This window comes from Alligator sinensis, unplaced genomic scaffold (genome assembly GCF_000455745.1).
Source record: "Alligator sinensis unplaced genomic scaffold, ASM45574v1 scaffold82_1, whole genome shotgun sequence".
Classification (NCBI taxonomy): domain Eukaryota; kingdom Metazoa; phylum Chordata; order Crocodylia; family Alligatoridae; genus Alligator; species Alligator sinensis.
Window position 1 is genome coordinate 963,342 of NW_005841860.1, and position 24,286 is coordinate 987,627.

Genomic DNA, 24,286 nt, shown 5'->3' on the forward strand with positions numbered 1-24,286 from the left:
TAGTTGTCTTGTTTTGTGTTATAGGGATTATGGTTTGTTGCTGTATCCAATGTTTACCTGTTTTTATATCTATCTTCAGGCCTAAAGTAAATCAAATGATTTTACAAACAAAGAAAGCTAATGATACTAGATTTGTGTTAAGCCAAATTGCATGGAGCAGTCATAATAATAATGAAAAATGCTCCAAAGGGGGGAAATGTAAGGAGTGACCTAGAAGCCTCTACTCGAAGACGAAGCAGAAGAGAATGCTATGTGAAAAATGCCCATCTGCAATGATAAGGAGGAGACAGTCCTAGATAAAGGGGGCTTGAAAACAAAAGCAGAAGCAGAGTACTGGGTTAAAGGGCTCATTAAAATACTAAAAATCACACCCCTAGGTGGGGAAGAAGTATGCTAATGAAACACACATGTATGTAAATGGGATAAATAGCTAAAACACAGGTATAGAGACATGCTCAGTAAAGAACTTCTTGCATCACTCACTTATAATTAATCAGCAAACAAGCACACTGGTGAAAACTTGAAAACTCCTGTATAAAAGATGCTTAGTGGTAGTGATCTGGTGTGCTTGTTACGTGAATTATTCCGCTCGCACCTTTTATTGCTAGCAATAAACCTTCTTTGTACTGTCACCCCTGGTATTTTTATTGGCCTTTGCATACCGGGCACGATCCCAGACTTGAGCTGGGGCTCAACAGTTCTATGTTTCTATGATTCTATGTTTCTTCTCATATTGATCAATAAGAGGTAATAGTAAGAATACTGAATCTCTCTCATACTTTCTAATTCTGGATAGCTACTGTACAACATAAAGATAAAAAATGCAAGTAGAATAAATTGAAAATTTTAGGTCTAAACTCAGTGAATTCAAGGGAAGTTTTACTGATAATTTCTTTAAACTTCAAATCAGACCCTATAAGAATCTAAGAGGGGAAGGACAGGTCAGGAACACTGAAATTTTCTCGCTCAATAGTTATGTAACTGACTACAGAGACAGATTAAAAATCCTGGCCATTTATTAAAAAGAAACAGCTACTTGAACTAGCTGATCATGCAGTACTTTCTGATTGACTTTAAATAATATAACAACTTCAAAATCACACTCCTGCCAAACAATCCACCCATGCAAGATAATCATTCCTTCCTTTAGCAAGCCTGAAGCCTTGGTGAATTCAGTGCTTCTAAAAGGGGTCAGATTGCCAGCCTTAAAAAGTGAAACCAAGAGAACAAATAATATGCAAGTAAAAGAGTATATTCCTCCATACTACTCAATCAATATGCCTGCAGGTTCATTTTTAGCAACAAAGGCATAATTTATTTTGTACAGACTATTCAGCTCTTGTCCTTTGTGGATACAACCTCCTAGTATTATATGGACACCTTTCCAACAAGAAGTGGACTGCAAGCTATCAACCTATTTCACATAGGTCAGTGAACAGACACCAGACGCTAACAGCTTTCAATCACCATGAACCTAGACCAATTTGAACTGGCAAGCATAGATAAAAGGCTGGGGAGCCTTATGCTAATCTGCTGAATTGTTCTGTCCTTCCCTGTGTACTCTAACTTCAACTAATCGGCCTTTTTAAGGAAGCAAAATTTCTGCAGCAAAAAGCAGATTTCATATGAACACACACTTCGTTTCTACTTCCATATCTTGCTAGATGCTATAATAAAAATCTGAGTTTCTTTGTATAGAAAACCAAGAAAAATTTTTAAAAATTTAAAAAACAGAGGCCCTTAGAACAGAGGTAGGCAATTATTTCAGCTAGAGGGCCGCTTAATGAGTTTTGGTGAGCTGTCAAGGACCACACACAAAATCTTTTAGCAGATACCATTTTAACATATTATGGAATAAAAAAGCAAATCATATACTAAAAATAAAACATCTACTGTAACATTTTAATTTTATTTCAAAAAATATTTTTCCCCGGATTTATGTTTTTGAGTAGTGTATATAGAGGCAACTGTATAATAGCTCAAAATAAAGCCTGGTTCTCGTACATCATGGGGGCTGGGGGGCTGGGTGGACATATGGGAGTGGGGGGGGTTGCATGTGGGGGAAGTTGTAGAGGGGTGGGAGAGTGGATGTGCATGTGTGGGGGGGGTGCACTCAGTGCCAGGAGCAGGCCAGGGGTGGGAAAGGAAAGGGGCGGCAGGAGGGAAGGGTGAGCAGAGCTTGCCCCGCTGCAGTTCCAGTACTGGTGCAGGTGCAGTACCATACGTCCAGGTTTTCCTAAATATCTCCTCTTTTTTGGACCCTTGTGCTGCATCTGGGTGAGCTTTTAAAATAAGAGCAAATGTCTGGGTTTTCTGGTCTCCCAGGCTAGCTACTTGGGGCTGGAAGCAGCAGGCAAAGTGATTGGCTGTCGGGGGTCATGGCAAGACAGAGAGAAAGAGAGAGAGTACGGGCACACAGGCAATATGGGAGCTGCTTGGGCAGCAGGTCTGAGCGGCGCAGGGGTCTGCGGGTCAGAAGTGAGGGGCACCAGCAGGGCTAGGGGACAGGGGGCTGCAGGTCAGGAGTGAGGGGCACTAGCAGGGCTGGGGGGGCAGTGCAGGGGGCTGTGGGTTGGGAGTGAAGGGCACTGGCAGAGCTGGGGGGAAGTGGGTTGTGAGTGAGGAGTGAGGGCCTTGGGCAGTGCTGGGAGGAGTGCAGGGAGCTGCGGGTCTGGAGTGAGGGGCATTGCCAGGTCTGGGAGGGGGACAGGGAGCTGCATATCAGGAGTGAGGGGTACAGGGGATGGGACAGGTGACTGTCAGTTGGGTGTGCAGAGCACTGGCAGGGGTGGGGGGGGCAGTGGGTCCGGAGTGAGGGGCAACAGCAGGGCTGGGGGTGGGTGTGGCTCATCAGTGAGGGGCAACAGAATGGGCAGGGGCAGGGCATCAGCATGTCACCGTCTTCCAACTACCATATTTCCCCTGCCCCCTCACATGACAGGTGTCCTCTTTTTTGGACCTGGATATATGGTAACCCTAGTGTAGTCACACCCCTCCATCCAGCCCACAGCTGCCCCCACAGCACTCCGCATGGGACTGAGCCCTGCCTGTTCCCACTGTGCTGCCACCCATGCCTACCAGATGATCCCAGCCCTAGCCGGTCTGCACAACTTCACAGTGGGGCTGCTCATATTGCTGCTGCAGCTGCCTGGGTGCTGTTCAACTCCCCCTGCCTCCAGTGGCTCCTCCTGCCCCTGTTGCACCATTCTGGGTGGGGGGAGGTGGGGGCCTGTGTGGCAGAATGCCCTCTGAGTATCTCCCCAGACCCTTCTATTAGGTTTTTCCTTGCTATGGTCTTCTTACTTGTCTATTGGTCTAATTGCCAAGCAACCAGCTCTGCCTATGTGACCTGGACAGGTAAATTCCTGAGGTAAGGGGAAGCTGCTCCCTTTGTCTCAAGTTTCCCACCACTGCAAGTCATGTGACTAGCTTCCTCACCTGGAAAGGTGATGTCTTTTGAAAGCACCGGACTTCAGCCAGTGGGGCTGCTCCTGGTGGGACCTTAGCGATGAGGCCACAATAGGGAATAAAAGAGATCCCCATGAAGGAGAGGGAGAGCTATCTTGGAAAGCCATTTTGGCAGAGCCATGCTGGAAAGCAGGGAGAGAGCTTGCACATTGGAGTCCTAAGACTCCTGGGGAGAGAGAAAGAGCAGCTGAACGCTGCAGCCCTCTCCCTCTCTCTCGAAACTGGACCCACAAGAAATTAGCTGCCTCCAGAGGAAAGGAATCAGCTTCTAGATGATACTTGTGAGTAAGCTATTTGAGATCTATCTAGATATATAGCTTACAGTACAGCAGTTGCATGATCAATGGCTACCTAGCCACACTGTTTGCTTTAAGGCTATTCTTTGATATTGCTCTTTCCTGTACCCCACCCCAAACCTACTTCCTGTAATCAAAAAGTTCACCATCGTTCTAAGCCTGGTGAACTGGCTGGGAGAGGGAAAGGGACATGCTTTTGTGTCTCCTTGGTCCAGCTAAGGGAGACCACTACTTGTGCTCCAGGCCAAGAGAAGCACCCCAAGTTCTTGCAGGGGGTCGAGCACCTTCAAGGTCTACAAGGCCTGTGTATCCCAGGGGGCACAGGGCCGTGGACAGACTGAGATTTCTGGGTGGTGACCCCAGGCTCATGGGTGTGCTCTGGGAAGGGAATTGGCAGGATGCGAGGCACCCCAGGGAGACACTAGGAGCCTGGTAGGTGGTTAGGCACAGTGAGGTGGGTGGCTTAGTGCAGGAGCGCCCCCCGCTGGCCTGCCACAGCCTGCAGCCAGGCAATACCTGCGCGAGAACATGGGACTCCAGCTCCAGCTCCTCGCTGCCTTCCACCCACTCAGCCACCCACAAGTGGCTATTCATTGCACTGTGTGGGCAGGTGGGTGCAAGGCAGCCAGGAGCTAGAGCCCTGAGTGCTGGAGCAGGAGCCCAGCTGCAGCTTCCCCTCTCCTGCCCCCCTCCCCCTCACCAGGAACAGTGCAGCAGGGTCAGGAGGAGGAAGAGAAGGAGCCACTGGAGGCAGGGGGAGCCAAGCAGTACCCAGGCAGCTGCAGCTACACCAGAAGCAGCCCTGCCAAGAAGCTCTGTGCACTGACCAGGGCTGGGGCAGGGACTGTGGCAGGTGCATGAGGCAGCGTGGCTGCCCCAGGCTGGAGGGGGCAGGGCTCAGCCCCACGTGGAGCACACCATGGGGGCAACTGTGGGCTGAATCCAATCAATTGACAGACACCTGCCCCCATGCCAAAAATAATCAGTTGGCAGGCCAATTCCAGCCTATAGGCCATGTTTTGCTCATTCCTTCCTTAGCATTTAGGGCCTAATTCAATAAAATTTAATTCTGGACTTCCAATAGATTCCCTTTACTTAGAGGCAAGATTTTTTTCCTATCATTCCTGTGAAGGCAGAGTACCCATGCACAGAAATGTTATGACAAAGTCTATGGTATTCCTAGTCTAGTGGTCCAAAATAAATTAGAAGAACGTTCCTTTACATCTAAATTTTGTCTCTAACCACCACAATTTGGGGAGGGGAAGGAAGGGACATTGTAGAAAGACGGGAGATTCAAGTGAGTTTTAGAGTGCCCCCTGTAATTGAGGGGTTTTAAATTCAACATTAAAAAAAATAATAGGCCAGGTTGTTAATAGTAGTATGTTCATAGAAAAGTTATGATACTGCACGAATTTATACCTAAGGAGAAGACTTCAATTAATCTACCCATAGTGCAGTAAGTTTGGTAAAAACATATATCTTTTGGGGCACTGAAAGATTGGGGTGGGGGGGGGAAAAATTTTTTACCCATTATTTGGGGCACTGAAAAAGTGGGGGGGGGGGGGAAAACATGCTTTACCATTACTTTGACCTGCGAGATCTGTATAGATCAGGTGCTTCAGTAAGGCTTTTTGGTGCTTTTATCTAACAGCTGATTCAATCAGCTATTAGATAAAAGCACAAAAAAGGCCCATTATACAGACATTGGGAAAGCCGGGTGCAACTAACGCGACGCCTCTTCTGGGCATGCACGGGGCTTGGTAAAGGAGTGCAGCAAATTTAAAGTAAAGCACTGTTTTGGGGGTTTTTTTCCACATCTGCAAGCAGTGCCTAGGACTAAGTTCTTAATTATGATTAGGGGCTCCTGGACTGTACTAGGATATGCATGGGCAAACTCCTGAGTCCACATGAACTCCAAGGAAGTCCATGATTAGGAATCTCTTTGAAACATTCATTTCAGCTCAGGCAGTACCTTGTGGCCTTCCCACTAGACACAGAAGTGGTTCTCAACCTCATTAGAGTCAAGGCACCCCTCTCAGGTTTTCAGTTGTTTTTTGGCTATGGAAAAGTAATAGAACAATTCTTCTGTTGCAAAGAAATTGGAAAGACCACAAGAGGTCAGAATTATTTTAAAACTATTGATTCGTATTTGAAATCTCTGGTTTATCTCATGAATCATGTTAGCACTGTTGGGTACACAAATATTGTGTGACCCCTGCAGCACCCTTGAAAGGGTCTTAAGGCACCCCAGCATGTTGTGAGCCCCTGGTTGAGAATCAGATTTAAAGGCTATAGTCAGGATTGACTATAGTCAGGATTGCTTCATTACATTAGGCTCTGTACAGAAGAGAAGAAACCATAGTCTGGTTTTGTCTATCTTGTTCCAACTTGGTATTTGTTTGCTTGTTTTTAACTCCTTTGCCTATTTATTTTAAAGATAGGCGAGCCTAGATTTTAAAATACTCTATAATTGTCACCAAAGGTTTGCTAAAAGATATATTCCTATAATTGCATTCGGTCTCACTGGACTCTAGCAATTAGGACTCTAACTCTTCATGTGGCTTTGTTTGTTGGACCCGGTGTTCTTGGAGTGGTTATGAAATTACAGCCTACAATAGTGCTTTCCAGACAGAAAAATAGTAACCACTAACCTAAAGACTTGTTGGTTTAACTGTTTCTTTGTCCAATGAGACGCCTTCACTGAGCCGTAAAGCAACAGATGCTCTTGCACAGTTAACATGTCAAACAGTACATCGTGCTGTGGACAAACACCAATTTCCAGTCTGACAGCAGTCAGATGAGTACGCATGTCCCTTCCATTGATGATAATGGTACCAGAACTGGGTGGGGACAGGCCTGTCAACATTGATCTGATACAAGAAAAAAGAGAAATTCAGAAGCACACACCATGTTCAAGCCATACTGTATGTTGTATCCTGAATTTCATTGATTCATTTATTTCAGTAATTCTTATTTAAGAGCTGCATCATATAAATAGCAGCCCTTGAGTTCCTGAGGCTGGTACTCAGTTCATGTAGATCAAAGTATTTCTATTAGCTACTTTCGTACAATACTGACTTGTGCCAGGAGATATCTGCCCTTTTATAATTACAGAAAAGATGCTAATAATTATTTTTTTTCCTAATTAACCCAGATTTCAATCATCTCTCCTCTTCCTTGGTGCTTCCAAAACCAGGGTCATTTTTCTAGCAAAAGTAAGCATTCAACTGAATTATGTTTAAATAATAAATATATTTAAAGTTTAACAGTAAGCAAATGATCAGATATATCTCCTACCTTATAGGGACTCCATGTTGCATCCCTTACTCAAGTTAATCAAGTTGATTTAATCTACAGTCTAATTCATTCTTATTAGTAATTTATGTACCTGTGGAAGCTTAGGGGGGGAATGGTCAGAATTCTTGATATTTCAATTAACAGAAAGGGCAGAAATAAATTAACTTTTTAATTAAACCACATTTTTAAAAATGATTTTCATTTTGTTATTTCTGCTTCCCTCCATTTGTGAAAATACTATCTTCAACATTGAAGAGCAAAGCCTGCAAACCCAGAAAGCCTCCAAGTTCTCCATCTGGTAGGTGCAAAGGTGCAATGCTGTGCAAGAAGGTTTCCCAGAGGTCACTATGCACCTCTACATAAGAACCATCTTCCACCTTTTCTTCCACCCTTCCCCTTTACAGCTTCTACCACCACAACTGCTTTAAAAAGAGTTGCTCTATTAAGGAAGCTCTGCTCAAGGAGGCCCACTTTTCCAGAGCAATACATTGGTTTTGCCATGCACCAAGGCAAATTCAGTCCAGTTAACCCATGTCAGTTATACCTTTTGAGTCCTTTACACCTTAAAAAAGTGTAATAAGAAGTTAATAAGCCTAGAGTTCATTTGCTGCATTACAAACACATTTTAGAGCACCAAATAAGTGGAAAAAACTGTAACAGTTCATTGTTAAACAATGGACATACATAACCGTTGTCTTGCCAGCTCCATTGGGCCCCAAGAGAGCTGTGATCTGATCTCTGTAGAAAGTGAGGCTTAGATCTTTAACTGCAGTATTTTTGCTCTGTGTATATTCTTTGGTGAGTGAAATAAGTACTACGCCTTGAGAGATTCCTTCTTCACTAGTGATTTTCTGCTCTTGAGGCATTGAACCTAGATAAGTGAAGAATCACAGACCACACAGGCTTTAGAAACACTAGCATTTATATAGTGACTATTCATTAGCTTTACTTTTCCTAACACAGTCATGGTTGCTATACATTAAAACTAGAGAATCCATTCCTCTGGTGGTGTCAATTAGCACAGCTCCACAAGAATAAAAAATGCTGTGTTGAATTTACATTGGTGAAGGGTCCATAGTTGTACTTACCATATTTATTTGATTCTAAGATGAAGGCTTCCCCCTATTTAACATGGGGTGGAAGGACCCTCATCTTAGAATTAAATACAAGGGGATGGGGGGCGGAGGGCACATGGCTGCTATGGCTCTCGCTCTAGCCCCTACCTGGGGTCAGGGCCATAGCCACAGCAGCTTCAAGTTAACTGAACCTTGATACCTTTTGGAAAACTGCCTTGCTAACAGAGGTACCAAAATACAGCAGCCCTGAATAGCTGGTCCTTCTCACCTCTCCTATAGAGGGCTAAGCCATTTCAGAGATACTAATTTTCAGACCTCACAGAGGAGTTTCCAAGGCACAGGAGTAGATATGGGTGGCATGTGTCTTTACCTGAAAATCTTTAATGAAAAGAAACACAAGACAAAGTTGTGAAATGGGCCTTAGAGGAACGAAAATAAATCTGATTTTAAGCAGCAGAACATGTAGGGAATTGATAAGCAGCCAAGCACAGAGCTGGATATCAGCAGTGAAAATGGTTGTAGGCAGCAGCAGCAGCAGCGAAAAATAGAGGCGATAACAGTCTGTTATTGCAATACAAGGCTAGACAACAGTGTGAAAGGGCAGCATTTAGAAAATAAGGGAAAAGAAAAAGAAAACCCCCAAAACCCCACATAAAAAACCTTTCATGGAAGCAACATGCAGATAACATCAGGCTTTTTGTGATGAAATCAAAGTGCAGACAAACTGAGTTTGACCATATGCTTTAATGAGCATAAAATTGTTCAGACTATGCAGTAAACACTATAGAGTAGACTGAGAAACTTCAGGGAGACTAACAAAGGTAGATGGATTGGCAGCAAAATGGCCGACAAAATTCTATATTGTCAAGTGCACATTTAAACTACTTGTCCATAGCAAGGGGTTCTAGTTAAACTTCACCCACTCTGACATCACAGTAGGTAACTCCGTGAAATATTTTACATATTGTATACTGGAAAAAAAATAAGGCAATTTTTTAGGAAGCGTAAGGAATGAGATCTGGATTTGGGCTTAGCCAACCATGAAAAATGATTGATTGGAGAGAAGCAGAAAATGAAAGTAGTGCTTATAAAGTGTCCCATCCTATCACAAACCTCTTCCTTGGAAATTTTCATTGAAAAAAAAAAAACAAAAAACCCAACTTACCGTAAGTTAGAGGTTTGTTTCTCCTGTCTGTACTGCAGAAGTTCTTCCAATAGGAGACAGTTAAGGGAAAGTACCATGGCTCCCTTAATCCATATCGACCTCAGTGTTAAATATAAGAAAAACAATTGAAACAAATCTTTGAAAAATTTATGACTTTTTCAGCTTCAATATTTTTTATCCCTTTTTTTGAAGGAATTGGGGGAGAGGCAGGAGAAACATACAATATATTATCTATATTATTGTATCACTTGGATTTTTATCACATGCATTTTTCAAAATGTCTGACCTCATTTTCAAGCTTTGGGGACAACCTGGCTATCACTAATATCAAAAGAAATGTCATCATTGTATTGTGTGTGTGTGGAGAAGGCATTCTGAAAGTGATTCAGACATTAGTGGGAGAATCCAGCTATAATTAATTACCAGTTTTGTCCAAGATATTGAGGTCTGCCAGGTTTGGTACACTGGAGTAAAAAGTACCATTAATCTCTGACACTGGGGACATTTAGCTGTGGGGTCATTCCCTGGCAAAAAAAACAATGGAGTCTCAGAGTGTGAAGTTTCCTGCCAGTGTGCTTCAGAGGAACAACCCAATGCCAAGGCATAACACCCTGCTCTACCACCTGGCTTCGCCTCCCATCCTGCTGGTAGGGGAATTGACATAGGATATGCTCAACTGCTAATGATCCTCCAAAGAATCATCTCGCTACGCAGAAGAAATACTCAGGATTCTTTGTTCATTTTTCAACAGATTGTCGTCAACTGCCAGCATGGGACTCATGTATTGTAGCAGAAAGAAGTCAACTCATGTTTGACATTTGTTGACCTTTCAGTGCTTCATATAACATTTGCATTATGTATATTGTTCACGTCTAAGACTGTGGAGCAATAGTACATGGCATTGAATGGCAGCAACATCCTTCATTATAAGTTAAAGGCTTTTGCTTAAGATTCTGTTACTTACGTTGGCACACCTACTTTTCCATCTCGGGCTTCTATTTTTTTTTTTTTTTTTTGAAATAAATATAAAATCAGCAGAGCAAAATATGTGATATACAGATGTGAGTGAGTGTAAATCCCAGATGCTCAGAAAGGCAAATTAGAAATCATTCCACATGCCTCAACCACCAAGTCAGGATCACTCATAAATGTGTGGAGAAATTTTGAAAAATTAAACATCCCAACATTTTCTGAGAATAAATTTGGGGTTTAGCTACTCTCAATTGTGCAACTGTGGCCCACAGACATACTTGGGATGGGGAAGCGGGGGGAGGGAAGGGTAACAAGAAATAAAACAAAAACAAGCTATTTAAATACTGTCCTTTAATGGTTTGAAAAGCAACCTTTTTTTTAAATAAGTGGAGATTCTCTCTAAATAAGTCTTAAGGTATGGCCTTTTAACTCCAATAGGATTTTGCTACTAGATTGGACTCTGTTATTATCAAGTGTCAAATCAGCCCCAGAAGTCCTTACCCAACTATTTGCACTCTTTATAGAAAGCAAGATGTGATACCACATTACGAATTCCAGCCCATCTGTCAACACTGTTTACTGCCCTAGATATATATGAAATATCTGTTATGTATTAGTCATGAATTTGTCATGTCAAGGCTCTGACTCTGAGTACTGAAGATTTTTCTAATTGTATTTAAAATGGGAGGAGGGAATCAATTCATTTAATTAAATTATTAAATCTACAGATGTTGAAAAAGAATATTTAAGTGGGTGGTGATTAAAAAAAAAAAGCCCTCATTGATCTTACCAGGAATTGTGTTGCTGAAATACCAGCCAGCTATAAAACACATAATTGAGTCAAAGAAAATCATCCAGCATGCCCATCCAAAAGTAATAGATCCTCCTTGTGGCAAGGTCTGGTACATGTTGCTCCACTGAATTCCTAGAAACAGAAAAAAAGATCAGAATTAAATCTGTAAAGCACAACAGGTAGGTGGGCCATTAATAGGCCAAGACGAAACACTTAATATACTAAAGCACTGACAGACAAAAACAACGTAGTTAATAACTGTAATTTTAAAAGAATAAACTGTTAGACCTCTTGGTCTCTCTTTGGAACAGCAGGTAATATTACTGCTGAGAAAATGTAAGAGAATTCAGAGTGGCAGGGGGTTTTTTTCTTTTCAGTTTTAAGTTGCTTTTTTTTTTTACTTGACTGTTTTGGCAACAAAAAAAGTCCCCAGAATTTCAAATAAAATATAAAAAGCTATGTGTGTATGCATGTGTATGTACGTGTGTTCAAAAAAAATCAGGCATGTGTGCATACATGTGTGCATACGCATGCAAGAAATCAAGTGTGTGCATGTTTGTGTGTGCACACGCTCACACGCACAATAAATCAGGCGTGTGTGTGCACACAGTTGTTTGGACGTGCATGCAATAAATCAGGCTTTAGGACAGAATGTTGATATCCACAATGAAATAAGCTTATAAAAGACCTAGAGCAGATTTATTTAGCTGAAACCCCCATATCATAACTAAATGGATCATATTGTTGTTTATCATTTATATGACAGCAGTGCCTGGAGGTGCCAATCCATTACTGGGGCTCCCAACACTAATCATTTCCAAAAGTCTTATAGTAAGTCAAAGTAAGTAGGAGAAAAGGAAATAAGATATGAATCAATAGAAGTAATTAGGATTTAGATTTGATAGAGCTACTTTATGGCTCAAATTACAAAGTTCAAACAAGTCACTGCATTTTTCCACATAATTTCTCAGAATGTGGCAACAGTGTACAACAGAGCAGCTCAGGAAATCCTATGAGGAATATTTTTCATAACTTGAGAAAACCAGAAATTTGGGGAAGGTTTCCCCAGAAATACCAATTTTGGCCCCCCAAAAGCCATTTTTCCTCACACCAGCAGGGATTTTTCAACCAGATCCACCATACTTCTTAGCTTCCACTTAATTACAACCCCTGCAAGCAGCAGCTATGCTTGAGATAATTCCACTTTGTTACTAGGAGAGTTTTGCCACTTATGGCAGAAGAAAGAGAAGACTGAACCTTGGATCAATTACAGAGTTAAAAAAAATCCCTACTCAGGCTATAATCATGAGGATTAAAAAAAAAAAGGGGGGGGGGGACCCATCCTTCCCCCCCCCCCCCCCCCCCCCCCCCCCCCCCCCCCCCGGGCAAACTCTGGCTGGTGTCTGGGAATAGGGAGGGGGGTTAAACTTCCCAACCCCTGAGTACAGAGCTGCCTTGCCACAATAAAAATTTACTGCTGGCTGCAACTGTGGACTACAAATGCCAGAGCCACCTGGAAGCAGGAAGAGGAAGTAATGAGCAACCCTGCAGGGTCCTACTTCTGTGATTCTGGACTGCAAATCCCAGAGACCTCAGAGGCAGCAAGAAGAGGAAGTAAACACACAGCCCATGCTGGCTGCGTGCCAGAGAGCCGTGCTCTAGTGCCTGAGATCCGGCAGGCATGTGGCTGCATTTTCTGAATCAAAAATGAATGTCTGTCTAGTTGTTTCTCAGTTTAATCTCTGCAGCTTAGACTAACCTGCAAAAACTGAATCAATTCAGGCTTGAGCTGTTTGACTGTCTGTATTTAGCCCTTGACCACTGAGATCCCTGGACTTTGGATCAGGCACAATGTAATCTTCCTAACAGATTTTGCACCAATATGCCTCATCATAATTTCTCAAATGCAAGTATTTTTAACAGGTTGAACCCCAAGCGCTGCTGCTAACAAGATGACACAATACAAGACCGAAAGTACAGCTTTAATAATTGAGCCACCTCTGAAAGTCCACATTGTGAATTTCTTAACAAAACAAGTATACAATGTTTTCCTACAATGTGAACATATTTGAATTACAGAACCAATATAAATTGCCTAAATCGAGCCTTCTATCTTCTATCTATCTTCACAGTACTGCTACTGAGTGAAGATAGCATGGCAGTAGTATAGTGCTACCTAACAATTTTTGAGAACGAATTAAATACTTCAGTTATCTTCCAGTTGCTGAAAAATATCTGCAATGTTGGGAGTGTGGATAGGGTTTTCCCTGCACCCTGCATTATCAGCCCCTTTCAGCCATTGTAGCCTTCCACAATTTAGAGCAGCTTTAAGAGGGGAGAGGGGAAAGAATGTAGGGGCATTATGGGGCTTCACACCTTATATTCTGAGTTCAGCTGCTCACTGGCAATCTGATGCTCTTTAGCACAAAGCAAAAGGCACAGGTTCACATTTAGCTCTCCATAAACCATAATTATAAAAGCTTCTAGCTAACAGGAGAACTTACCTATTTCTTGGCCTTCAAAGAATGTAATGAAAAACACCCCTTGTCCAAAGGCAGTTGTAGACAAAAGGCACTGCAACAGTACAAAAGAAGCAGGAAATGAACATGTATAAAACTTCGTGAAGAAGCTGAACTAAGTCCAAATGAAGAAACAATGGACCTTTCAGTTCCACATAAGTTAATGATCCAGCCTTTCTTTTTACTTCTTGAACAATATTTATCTGCATTTTGCAGAAGTACACTCTCAAAGTTAGAGAGCTTTACTGACTTAGTTATTAATATTTGAAGGCATTATTTAACCTTACCACAATTTATGGAGCATCATAAATCCACCACATATTGAAAATATATAATGCATAACAGTGGAAGTATGTATAAAGCAATTTATTTTCTATAGTAAGTGAATGACCCAGAACTCACAAGAGGCGGAGGTTGATGGAACATACATTGTGTACTGTACACTGGGAAGGTATTCTACTGCAAGGAAATAACATTTAATTTCCAATGGAGCAATATAGATGGGGCATACCGCATCAGAAAAGCACAAAATGGAAAATGACCAAGTTCAGGGATGTAATGTAATAAGGATAGATGACTGATGGTAAATGGAAAAAATCGCTGGCCAGAATCTGAAGGCTAATAGAGGAAACCAAATCATTACTATATATAATAAAATATAAGGCATCGTGGTATGGGGAAAGTTCTGTCGTCTGAATGTGAACTCATAACCAAGGTCTTATGTATTTTAAGATAGTGATGTCCTATGTGGCTGTATATAGAGCCCTTCCAGTACATTGCCCCACCAAGCCATAGTTATTCATGACCCTAGATCTGGGAAAAAGGCAATGAAGCACTCTTGGGGACAAGCCTCTGCCACTGCCCCCAAGCATACCAGAAACAGAGTTTGAGAGCACTGTCACAGAGGCTTTACTGCCCCATTTCCAGGTTTGGTTCATGAAAACCAGGAGCAAGAAGTGTTGTGGGGGGGTTGGGTGGGGATGGGGAAAGCCAGTATGCTTCTCAGTGCTCTCTCAAATACCTGGGAAGCCATACAGGTATCCCCTCATGTTTCTGCATCATTTGATACCCTGGGAACAAATCCTCTCAGGTGCCTAATATGAAAAGTAAGGGCAACTGTCCCACTCCCCAAAAATAAGCAGCCCTTTTACCTGTTTAGACCCCAGTCTTGCAGTGGCCTATCATTATGCCAGGAGTGGCCAACCTATGGCACACATGCCACAAGTGGCACAGGCAACTGCTGTGTGTGGAACAAGAACCACATTTATTGTTTATGAACATAAAGTTACCTTGCTTTTGCTTACTTTTATCTAATATATGTGTGTATACACCTACCCTAGAATCAAAGAGCAGTAAGTTGGACATCTAGGTTATACTGTTTGTTTCTCTGTAATCATGGCATGATTTAAATTGTTTCTCTGGTTGTATTTAAAATATTTAATTTGTTGTCACAGCATTAACAGGAAGTTAATGGTGTGCAAAACATTAAATACAAATTCAAATACAAATGACTTCTAAAAGTCATTGAGATTATATCTGAAATATAGATCAAAAAGAGAATTGTTTGCCTAAACTATTTCTGTTTCTATCCTTACATTAATACTTAAGAAATTTAATGGCCTAAACTCATGCTGTTATTAATGCAAAGTACAGAACCTTCATAATCCTTCTGGGCCTCAACAGAAGTATCACAGGCTCCTACCTGGGTCTAATCCTGAAGTCTTTACACAGGTTTTATGTGGTCTTCTAAGAATACTTTCAAACTAGGGGGCTTTCAAGTTCAGTATTAAGTAAGTTCTCTCTGGGGTTTATTTTGTCCTTTATAGAAGACGATGTATCAATGCACGAGCAGAGTCTTCTGAAGTAGAGGTAGTCTTTTACATTAAATAAATACATTAGGAGGAAGCCAGACAACTGAATGTAAATGTGATACTGATTCACAAAATACTTTCTGAGCAAATAGACTGATTCTTAAAACAGAAATTTTAGGAGAGTAACCACTAGGCATGTGCGAAGCAGCTAGTATTCACTTCGTATTCGGTTGATTTGGAGGACAGCGATTTGATTTGGTGATTCGAATCACTGTCCCAAATTGATTTGACCGAATCTGATTCATAGATTCGACCACCACTGAATTGACCAAATCTCCAAATCAAACAGGCCCCATCCCCGCCTGCTCTCCCAGCCCTGTCAATGGCTACCTGCCCAGCCCCAGCATCCCGGCACTTTTTTTTTTTTTAAAGCCCTGTTGCCAGGCAGGAGGGCAATCCCTGCTGCCCCCCACTGCCCTGCACTGTGTGGGAGGGCTCTGCCACAAGCCCCAAGAAGTCCTGAGGCCACTGCAGTGAATGAATGGTCAGAGGATCGGGGCTCATGGCAGAGCCCCCAACACAGCACAGGGCAGTGCGGGGCAGCAGGGATCACCCCCCACCCCAACCCAGCCTGGCATCAGCCAGTGAGTGTGGGGCTTTTTTTTTTTTTTTTAAAGAGCTGGGACGCCAGGTCCTGGAAAGGGGGAGGGGGGTGGGGGGCACTCAGGGGAGCTGGGGGAGCAGGCAGGGGATAGGGCCTGGCAGGGGTCCCCCCCATGGTCCCCTCCCCCCTCCTCCTATGCCCTCCCCACTCCCTACTTACCAGCATGGAGTCTGTGTCCAGCTCCCTGCGGCAGTGAGCAGGGACTGCCCAAATCTCTGAAGCTTTCTGAATCTTCTCCAAATTGATTCAGATCTTTTTGTTGGTCTCCTGATTCAATTCAGATTCAGAGATTTGGCCGCTGATTCAGGCCAAATCTCCTCTGAATCAAATCAGCACTCGAAGCTTTGCACAGCCCTAGTAACCACCATCACCATAGCTCAGTCCATAACAAAAACCATGTATAACAAAACTGCTCAGCAGAATATAGCAAAACTCCAAACAGATAATATGGTAACTAGTTAGTGGATAATTTCCTGACTCCTACTATTATCCTGTCTGCTAACGTACAATTATTCCACTATATTTTTAACAAAATTTAAGAGAACATCTTACACATTTCTACAGCACAAGCAATATCTGTAAAAGACACAGAAAGTGCAGCATGTATTCTTATACTTGTTTTCTGTAGTTATATTTTAAACAGGAGTGCTTTCTATCTTTCACTAAGTTTGTATACTAGTTTTCCTGTAAAGTAGTAATTTTTCCTCAGATGCAGTGCCATCCCTTTTGTGGATGGCATTAATTTTTCATGGTATCCTTGTGTGTAAAAAAAAAAACCATGTATTTAAGAATGTATCTTTTTCCATCATGCATGCAGCACTAGGAATATAGAGCCTTATGCTCTCTATTAGGTTCTGTCAATTGCCTTGAACATTCATTTTCTGATTCTCTTCTGTTGCATTCAGAGCAGTATTTCTTGTCTAGTTTCCCATCAAGGAAAGCTATGCAGTTTCAGTGAGATATAAGCCCAAATGAGAATCTACAGACAAAGTAAGGAAGGGTTTTTTTTGTTTGTTTGTTTTATAATGGTCATAAATGATGAAAATGAATAAAACAACTTTAAAAGAGAAAGAAAGAAAGAAAAAAGTACTTACAGCAATGGTCTGGTTGGCAAAACTCAGTTGGTTCTGCAAAACCAACAAAACTATGTAGGGTAAAAAACTTATCATATACACAAGGCTGGCACTGAGGGCTGCTGTATTGGCACTGCTAAAAAATGTGCCCATCAGGTAGCTTAGCATAACAACTGCAACTCCAAAATCAAGGAAGAAGAGGAAGATGAGGAAACTGTCGCTGTAAGCAAAGATGCCGCTCACTTTTAAAATGACGACCAGAGTGCAGCTGCTTATAGCAAGTACAGCTATATTCTCCAGAAACCAGGCTAGGAACTGAATGGATGGGTGCACACCCATTGTCTTCATATACTGCAAAACCAAAGAAATATCCTACAGTTAATATATAGCTCTTAAAATGTAAGAGCTATAAGACATTGCTAGCATTCTCCCCAAAGAAAACAGTATAAGGGATAAGAGTGAGACCCGGTAAAACATTCTGTTGCTTTTTTTTTAAGTTATGGCTCTCTCCTGATGACATTTGCTTTTGAGCGTAATGCAGATGAGCAGAAGGAATACCAATGAGCCTAAAGGGCTACTCATGTTCATGGGCATAACGTTTATTTGCAAGCATCAGACTCTTAAATTGTAACAGCCCCTGAAGTGGGAATCTCCCCTTTTTCTGCTTAAAACTACTCTGTGCATCTTCAGCATGAAAAAAACAACAGTAATAAAAGATAGCATAATATAACCATAATAATGAAAACCTGTGAACTATTATCAGAATGACAAAAACTAAGAGCCCTGCAAAAAAATTATAATATTGTGCAAATATGAAACACTCCTATCCTTCAATTTTTGTTTTTCTTACTAAACTTTCTGAAAAGAAAATGTGCCATTTTAACAAACATGGTAACATTTGCAATTTTCCTTCTTGTAGAATTTGCAGTAGAATATGGATTAAATTCTTCCATTCTCAGCTTCTGCATAGGAATCCTCATGAAAACAGATATTAATGACACCACATACCTCCAAGACCACCACTTTAAAAAGCACTAGCTGAAATAAAATAGTATTTTTATATTGTTTCAACCAAGGAGTAAAAGGCATTTTGCAGACATAGTGAATTAATATTTAAAACACCCCTGTAAAATAAATGAGCCCTCTTTTAGAAAAGAGGAAAAAACAGTCTAAAAAGTTTAGATAATTTGCCAAAGTTCAACAGTAAGTCTGCAGCAGAATGAAGAACAGCGCTTGGATCTGTGGGACAGAAATGGTACTATGTCTACACAGCATCTACATAAGGTCCCAGTTCTGCAAGATGCTAAAGACAGGGTGTGAACTCCCATAGATGCTACCTTCAATGAAATAACATGTTTTCCCTCTGTGCACTTCTCCTGTAAAACTGAAGAATACTGTTCAGAGCCATTTTTATTCAGTTCAGTGAAAACTATCACACTGTAAATGCATGCATATTTTCTCAAGTAGACTGTCTTGTTTTTTTTATTCTCCTACTCCAAAGAAAGGTCATGCTGATTGCTAGTACGTAGTTACTGTTTGAGAATGGATAAACATACCATCAGCTGAAGGCACGCAGCACCTAGGAAGATCGGGATCTCTGTTGTTAAGACTGGTTTTAAAGAAAGGGTCTCAACTTTATATTTTACAGTGTTTTCAATTGTTGCTCTCCTCTGTTTCAGATATAAATCTCCACACTGCAATGTGAAGCTCAAATTCAAAACAATATCCCTGTGATTCTGAGCTGGCAGGTAGAACTCAGGCTCACAGCTCAAAAGAAGAAAATGAAAAATAGAGCAGTTTTATAAGTACACAAAGACATCTCTCAAAGATCTTTGTTGTCGCTGTGGTTTGTAGTATTTTAGGCACACCACTGGCAAATTCATTTTACACTAGGTCCACTAATTCTTACCTCTTCAAGACAAATTTCTCTCTCATAAACCAGTTTCCGGACCATGCCAGCAACAGATACCATCCATGTTAGCATCATTATGAGTGGGAAAAAAAACCCTATGTTGTTCAAGAATCTGAAATCACAAATATATCTGTCAACCCCTAAAAAATGAAAGACTATTAGATAGATGTTAATATCCAGACAGTGTTATTCAGAACATATACATAAAAGAATAATGCGTGGCATGTGTCAAACATTCACTTTAACTCAGGTCTAGAAATACTTTTTGCTGCTACAAGGTAAATATATGTACTATAATTTAACAGTAACAGTAGAACCTTTATATTGCCTCTTTTAAATGAGGCTCTATTTACAGTGAAATATAATTACTGAAGTATATTTCAATGTACTATTTCCAAATGAAAATACTGAAAGTGCTTGACATAATATCTGCTTTGCAGCATTGCTCTAGTAGGAAGTATTCCTCACCTTAATGTTCACTATCTGCATTCTCATCTTTTAGTTTTAGTGACACTTATCTTCTGCATATATAAACCACATACTGAATCATCACATGCCCATAGTGTCTCCTCCCTCCAATCCCTTTCCCTCTATATACAATTATTTTTTTCTGACAGTCCATTCATAACACCTGATGAAATAGGTTGTTGCCTACAAAAGCTCATGCCTCTCTGAACCAGTTATTTTACGGTGCCACCCTACCCTCACTTCTGTCTGACTTCAGACTAACACAGCTAACCCCCTCTGTGCTCCTGGAAGGCACCATGCCCAGCTGAATGAAAATGATTGCAATCAATCTGCTCAAGAAACTTGCTCAGATATCTCAAATGTCTTCTTTCTAATCAGATACCAGTCAGATGAACCAACCAGTTGTAACACAGCTATACATTTGATCAGTTAATAGCATGACAAAACAAGGAATAAGCCACACAGTTATTCCACAAAAAACATGTAATAACTTTGTGGCTCATTGTTATCACAGCATTAAGTGAACATGTGACCATGTGCTCCCCTGTGGTTGGGCTCCCCAACAGCAGACAAGGCTCCCAGCTGTGGGGGTATACCATGCACTGCCATAGATGCAAGTCCTGCAGTTAATGGGGCTCATAACCACAGGAGCACTCCATGTGCTGGCACGGTTGGAAGTCCCTCAGCTGACAGGGCTCACAGATGCAGCAATGCATAGGGCACTCCTGCAATTGCAAGCTCTGTCACCTATGGGACTCCCAGCCACCGGAGTACATGGGGTGCTGTAGCAGCTGCAAGTCCCGTCAGCTGCCGTCTCACAGCCACAGAGGCTTGTTACTTGTCAGTGCAGAGAGAACCCAGGATGAAAATAAGCCATGATAGGATCTGCATCCCACAATCATGCCTCCTCCCATACACAAGTGATCCTAACTTGCCTGAATGTCTAGCAGGGGCCCAAGAGACTCCAGGTTACCAGGCCACATTGTTTTACATACCACACAGCCTATTCTGAAAAGCTGTACTTTATTCTCTCAAAGAAAAGGAGAAACTGCCTCATCAGGGTCCCTTACAGCAAACAGGAATAAACTAGCACCAGACTCACAGAACTAACAAGCAGACCATAGAGCCACCCAGATATAACAGACATTTTCCAGGGGGACATCCCTGCATCCATCCAGGAAGCCTACGACAAACACTTCTAACTTGTTAAAGAAGATGGCAGAAGCACAATCTTCCATACTTACTCTTCAAAAACAATACTACAGTCCACATCAATATCATCAACCTATCCAGCCACACACTCAGTCCCCCTATGTGCTCTGGGTTATCCCATCATCTTTCCTTCTGCTCTCCTACACAGTTCAATAAGGTGCAGCTTTATGAAGACCTTTCGGCTTTTTCCATCAGCTACAACTAAGGGAATACTTCCATGACAAAAACAACACACCACAATCCTGAGCCTTACATGGCACAGTTGTAGGACCCCACCTGGACTTTGCCCAAGGGCTGGAGCCTAATCAAGACCTTTACATGAAATGTTTCTACTTTCACACCCATTCTGAGATTGCCAAGAACTAAACATGTGTACACTGCAAGTCCTGTACATTGAAGAGCCATAGTCAGATTTCAGACTAACAAAGCTAACTACATCTGCCTCATCAGGGTGCTATACACCTCATGCTCAGAAACAGATTTTCATCTGCTGCTCAGAAGTAGAGGGAGATAGGAGCTACAAAGGAGACAGATTTTTTTTTCTGCCTAATCATTAGGGCTGTGCAAAGCTTTGGTCCCTGATTCTGTTTGGCGGAGATTCAGCCCAATTCAGTGGCCAAATCTCTGAATCGAATCAGAGGACCTTTCAATCTCTCCAAATCAACTTGGAACCCTCTGAATCGATCTGGAGAGATTTGGAAATATTCAGAGATTCAGACATAGACACAGCTTTAAATGTTTTTTCTACATACCTCTAGGTAGCAAGCAGCTCATGAATGCTGCAATGGTGGGATGGATGGAGCGTCCCAAAGGAGCTCAGGGAGCTCCCCAGCACGCTCAGCAGCAGACCCGAAATTGGACCAAAAGCACTTCCGGTCCACTTCTGTGTCCATCAGGGAGAGGTGCTGGGGGGCCCCCCAGCACCTCTCCCTGGCTCAGCGACTGATGCCTCCTGAGTCTGGGGGGGCATCTGGGGTCCCCCTGTGGCCAATTGCTGAGTTGGGGGGGGCAGCAGACCCAGAAGTAGACTGGAATACTTCCAGTCCACTTCTGGGTTTGCCCCCAAGCACGTGGAAGACCACCCCCACTGCACTCCTGTGGGACACTCCATGTGCCCCAGCATTGCAGCATTCACAAGCCATGCTGGTACCTCGAGATATGTTAAAAAAAAAAAACAACAACAAAAAAAACTTTTAAAGCTGTCTATGTCTGAATTGCTGATTCTCCGATTCAGCATCGAATCTTCAGATTTGGATTCAGCCAAATCGAATCAGGGACAGTGATCCGAATCAACAAAGTGAATCACTGTCCCCGATTCAGGTAAAATCCAAATCAAATACGACCCACTTCACACACACCTACTAATCGAGTTGGTTCTAAACCAGTTCCCAGCCCTATTGGCATTTTGAACACTAGCTGATAACAGCTCTTACAAGGCCATCTGCCCAGGTTAAAATGTCACAGTGAGTTGTTGCTGTACCTGTTCCCTCCCAAATGTTCTCTTCTGGGAATCACAAAGTGAGATCCACTAGAACCAATCATGCTGGTTCAATGCCTTATTGAGGCAACCACCAGGTAGAGAGATCCAACAGGTTTCCAGGGAATTTCTTTGGACAGTTCAGCCAGATCACAGCTAAACTAATGCCACTTAAAGTTCAAATGAGCAAATTTACTTACAGGTCACTTGTGTGGCATGGATACGGCATAGCTTGCACTTGTATTTCTGGCTCTGAAGTATCAGTTCCAGCATGCACTGAAACAATTGCACTTTCAATCATGTCTTGCAGTGGAATGAAGATGTGGTTGTATTTGAATCCATCAGCTGGCAGGTTCTGCGGGTGGAATTTCCACATTGGGTTTTTAATCAAATCTGTTCTCATGCTGAACAGAACACTGGTCCGGACTGTATATGAAATGTGTGGAGGAAGGTAATCAATAGAATCTTGTGTGTGCGCCTTGTTGTCTGATGTATGGAATATGATGCCTGTTACAAGAAAGAAAAATACAGTAAGGTATTTCACAGATTTAAATGAGACAGTCTCAGAGTCCTGTATTTTGTGCACTCTGCAGTACGAATTCTAGTCTCAGGTCTGTCCCCAACTTTCTATCTTATTTATGAAGGCAATAAATAGCCAATCAAATCATTTCATGACACCTACCCATTTATAAAAAGTTACTGTCTACCTGTAAAGAATATGGATGCATAGTTTATCCAAAGAGTAGCACTGCATTTTAAGCCACTTCTACTGCAACCCTATGATTCAACACAGTGGGATTCAAACCTTGAAATAGGAACTCCTTCAAGTCTCTATTAATCACCCAGTGAATTTCTTTTCTTGAAAATTATTAAGTGATGTTTTGGAATATTAAACATAAATACAATGAAAGAGCTCATTCTTTTTCTTCCACTTCTAAGATTTGAAACTGCCTCAAAATGGCATTTTTTTCTTTAGCCCAAAGAGAAATCTAGAGTAAAGCACCATCTGTATTTTGACCTTTGAAATTTCTTCTCCACACTTCCTCTACTTTTATCTAAAATTTCTGTAGTTGCTGCAAGAAAACTTAGGCTGCCTATACACGTGCGCCAATGCATTCTAATTAGAACACTCTAGCATCCCTGCAATGTAAAGTGTATTAAGTCCCCCCACCACATTTCAAACTGGCCGTGGGTCACATTGAATGAGCTTTACTTACAGCATCCCGCAGCCATTTTTAAACACATGAGGGGTTAATACACATGACGCTGTGATGTTTTAATTCAGCATATGTCCAGGAACTGCTCTAATTAAAACACCCCCCTCAACCATATGTATAGGCAGCCCTTATGATCCTAAACATAGCAAAGTTCCAAAAACATTTGGCCACCTAAAAATTATACTCCCTTGAATTGGGATCAGAAGACTGTACCTCTAAGGCAGACCTTTATTCTTCCATCAAGTGGATGGAGTCACTGCTCCTATACAGCACTAGCATGGCAGAATAAATGGTTTTTTTTACTTTTATCTTAACTTAAGGGAGAGTGGGTCAATCCTATTCCTGAATCATGAGAGATGAAGTTAAGTACAGGAACAGGAGACTAAATCTTCTCCTGCCCCTATTCCTCTGACATTATCCTTCTGGATAAATGGTAGAAACATGTTTGCCATTCTTGTTTGAAAAGCAAAGCTCTCTTCATTTTTATTATAAAGGGCTGTGCATTGAAAGGAACCCAGATCATCTTCGTTTCTGAGGAAAGAAATATTCTTAGGACATTGTAGTCTCTCCTGTTCATATTTTTTAAGTTGGCCAAAGGTTAAAAAACAAATACAATTTCCTATTTAGGGGAGAATTTAATATCCTCTGCCACCCAAGAGGATTTAGAGGATGCCAAATATTTTTCCAAGATTAGATAAAGAAAGCCAAATTTCAGTTGTACATCCTTCACTAAAAAGGAAGACGTGCCTAGATCAGATGATGTAACAGAGAAGTACTGCACAGATTATCCTCATAAAAGGAAGACAATCATCTTCACGTTTTCAGAAAGCTTTGAACATATTTTCTTGAAGGCAGGCAAGATACTA

General features: G+C 41.8%; 1 protein-coding gene across 1 annotated transcript in view; it reads right to left on the bottom strand.

The window, feature by feature from the left end:
* Positions 1-24,286, bottom strand: part of ABCA13 (ATP binding cassette subfamily A member 13) — a 351,606-nt gene that overhangs the window by 179,218 nt on the left and 148,102 nt on the right. Inside the window, exons 32-40 of the mRNA XM_014524731.2 lie at positions 22,404-22,710; positions 19,044-19,158; positions 17,156-17,485; positions 13,572-13,641; positions 11,065-11,199; positions 9,327-9,401; positions 9,251-9,283; positions 7,746-7,932; positions 6,416-6,634 (exon numbers count right to left, since the gene is read on the bottom strand). Coding sequence (XP_014380217.1) covers positions 6,416-6,634; positions 7,746-7,932; positions 9,251-9,283; positions 9,327-9,401; positions 11,065-11,199; positions 13,572-13,641; positions 17,156-17,485; positions 19,044-19,158; positions 22,404-22,710 — 1,471 coding nt within the window. The remainder of the gene's footprint in view (positions 1-6,415; positions 6,635-7,745; positions 7,933-9,250; positions 9,284-9,326; positions 9,402-11,064; positions 11,200-13,571; positions 13,642-17,155; positions 17,486-19,043; positions 19,159-22,403; positions 22,711-24,286) is intronic.